Source organism: Nelumbo nucifera, chromosome 1, assembly GCF_055504915.1.
Source record: "Nelumbo nucifera cultivar China Antique chromosome 1, China Antique-T2T, whole genome shotgun sequence".
Lineage (NCBI taxonomy): Eukaryota > Viridiplantae > Streptophyta > Magnoliopsida > Proteales > Nelumbonaceae > Nelumbo > Nelumbo nucifera.
In genome coordinates, this window is record NC_142649.1 from 25,435,425 (window position 1) to 25,437,927 (window position 2,503).

The 2,503-nt window shown below is 39.4% G+C and overlaps 1 protein-coding gene across 1 annotated transcript; it reads left to right on the forward strand.

Annotated features, from left to right (window-relative positions):
- Positions 1-441: 441 nt before the first annotated feature.
- Positions 442-2,135, forward strand: LOC104587825 (uncharacterized). Its single transcript, XM_010245560.3, has 2 exons — positions 442-841; positions 1,580-2,135. Exons 1-2 carry the CDS (start codon positions 553-555, stop codon positions 1,900-1,902), a joined length of 612 nt encoding a protein of 203 aa, XP_010243862.1. The 5' UTR covers positions 442-552; the 3' UTR covers positions 1,903-2,135.
- The last annotated feature ends 368 nt before the right edge of the window (positions 2,136-2,503 follow it).

Here is a 2,503-nt window from a genome sequence, read left to right on the forward strand (position 1 = left end):
TGTAAAAGGATGGAAATTTTTCAAACGACTGAAGCGTTCTTTAGAGGCCGGCCCTTAAGTATTTCAGCAACAACTGTTGAAACAAACAGAGCCTAAAAAGGAAAAAGATTTTCTTGCCTAAGCTGGTAAATTCTCTGTGGCTGGTATTCATCCATAAACGTTGGGTACCTAACAAATATTCCATCTATTTGGTTCTCTCTTGGATGGGAATACTGGGGATAAACTCCAATTTTGATACTATTCTATCTAAACCATGAACCAACCAACCCAGAAATAAATCTTGGTTAAGTACAAGAAGGTAGTGACATCATGGAAGAAGGTGCCGAGAAGTATTTTTCCAACTTGTACATTGCTTCCAAGAAGTCGTCCAAAACCTTACCCCCTAAAGTTTGATAGGATAGGTAGCCACGTGTACAATTTAGGGCTTGATTTAGGAGACTGTTTCATATACATATATAATCCCCCTTAATTGATCAAATTTGCACTCATCGTTTCCTGCTTTCTCTTCTTCTTCTTCTTCTTCTTCTTCTTCTTCTTTAGCTTCTTGTAAACATGAATGATGATTATAGTGAAGAGAAGTCCTGCTGTTATTTCCATCCCAAAGCAGTGATTGTTGGAGTGTGTGCTCTTTGCTTGAAAGAGAGACTTCTCATTTTGGCAGCAAAGCAGGGGCATATTCCCTTATCAGAGTCCAGAAGAAATAGCATTCTCGAACACAGGAAGTTCCCCATCACCCTTCCAAAGATATTTGCTTTGGGTTCCTTGCTTAATCGCCTTGAGTTCTTACAACCCAAGTCTGCTGATGTTTCCGACGATGACTACTTGTCCACGAGCCCAGAAGGTACTTGTCTAAAATTCTTTCTTCCTAGCATATATCAAGAAATATAATCAGAAGATGAATACCTCGGTTTTTAGCTTACAGTATAGAAACCAAATGTACAAGTTTTCATAAGATTTGGGCTTGGGCTGTCCTCTCAATGCATATTTTCTTGGATTTACAGATTTCTTTCCTTTTGTATAAGGTTCTACTAAGTGGGGTGGGAGCTGAAAACATCGGGCTGCTGTCTAGTTTTATGCTCCCAACCACCCACCGGAAAGAGAAAGCCCATAAAGTTCGGTTATTATTTATTTCTTAAAAAGCTTGATTTTTTAGGGTGCCCAGTTGGAAGAGCCAATGGGAAAGACATTGTTTCCATACTGGAAAATATATCTAACATGCAAAATAGTGAAAATAAGCATCATCAACCCTACTTTAATTACTGATCTCCCATGCCATTTTAATTATTTTGGGTGGTTCAGATGTTCCTAGATATTAATTGGATGTTTCTTGGATGATGTGGCAAGTTTGGGAAATGTTCAAAGGAAGAATGTGTACAGAGTGGATGATTTTGTTCATCTGCACATATTTGTTCATGTCATATGGAAGATCTGTCTAGGCGGGAACAAGAAAGCCACACGTATGAAGGTCCCTTTGGTGTCCACTTGTCATTAAGCTCTTCTTGTCGTATTATCTCAGTAGAAACAAGTCCTACTTTTCTGTGATTGGTTGTCTAAAATTCTGGGTTTTAACCATTTGCAGATTCATTCATATCGATCAAGTTTGAAGACAATGGCGTTGCCTCATGGGACAAGGGTACAAGTTCTAGGGTTTCAAATGATCTCTTTCACATGCATTGCAATCAAAAGTTGAGTAAGGAAGCGAGGGAGGTTAAGGCTGTAGTTGAGCATAACAAACCACGTGCGACGCTGAGGTGGCGAAAGCGGATAGGTCATCTGCTCCAGATCATCCGGTGGAAGAGGTCCAACAAGTCTAACGTGTGCCATGTGGGCAGCAAGGTGGAAGGAGTAAAGGTGAGGAAGGGTTGGATAAGGACTCTGACAAAGAGAAGGACCATGGAATAAAGGGACATGAGGAAGGAGACAGGCCGACCTTATTACTTGGGTTTGATCAGTTAAACTTTAAAAGCAAAATACATTATTGAGATGGTAGATTCAGAAGGCTTTCCATCAATATTTCTATAGCCTTTTTCTTGCACCCTTGAGCTCTTGGATTTTCTAGTCTAGCTTAGCTAGCATGCATGAAAGAATTACAACAAAGCAAGGAAAAAAAAAAAAAAAAAAAAGAAACACAATAAGATCGATGCTCCAGATCATGAACTCAGCCTGTCAGATCTCTATACTTTTTCTTTGATTAAGTGAAGACATTTTATATATTGATGGATGATCTGGGGCTTCAGCATTTGCAGTTCCTATCACGCTATGGAGCCATTGTTAATACCTTTTCCAATCTTCCTCAAGCTTACAAGTTCACACACAGCATCAACCCTTTTGAATTCAAAGTTTTAAGATTCTAAGAACAAGCTTCTTAAAGTGCCATCCAGCTTCCTACATCATTTTCTTTTGACCATTGGGAGATTGTATAGAGAGAGAGAGAGAGTCTTCCTTTTTCTAGTGGGCCTACTCCATTTACAAAATGTCTCCATGAGACCATGACCAGTGACTA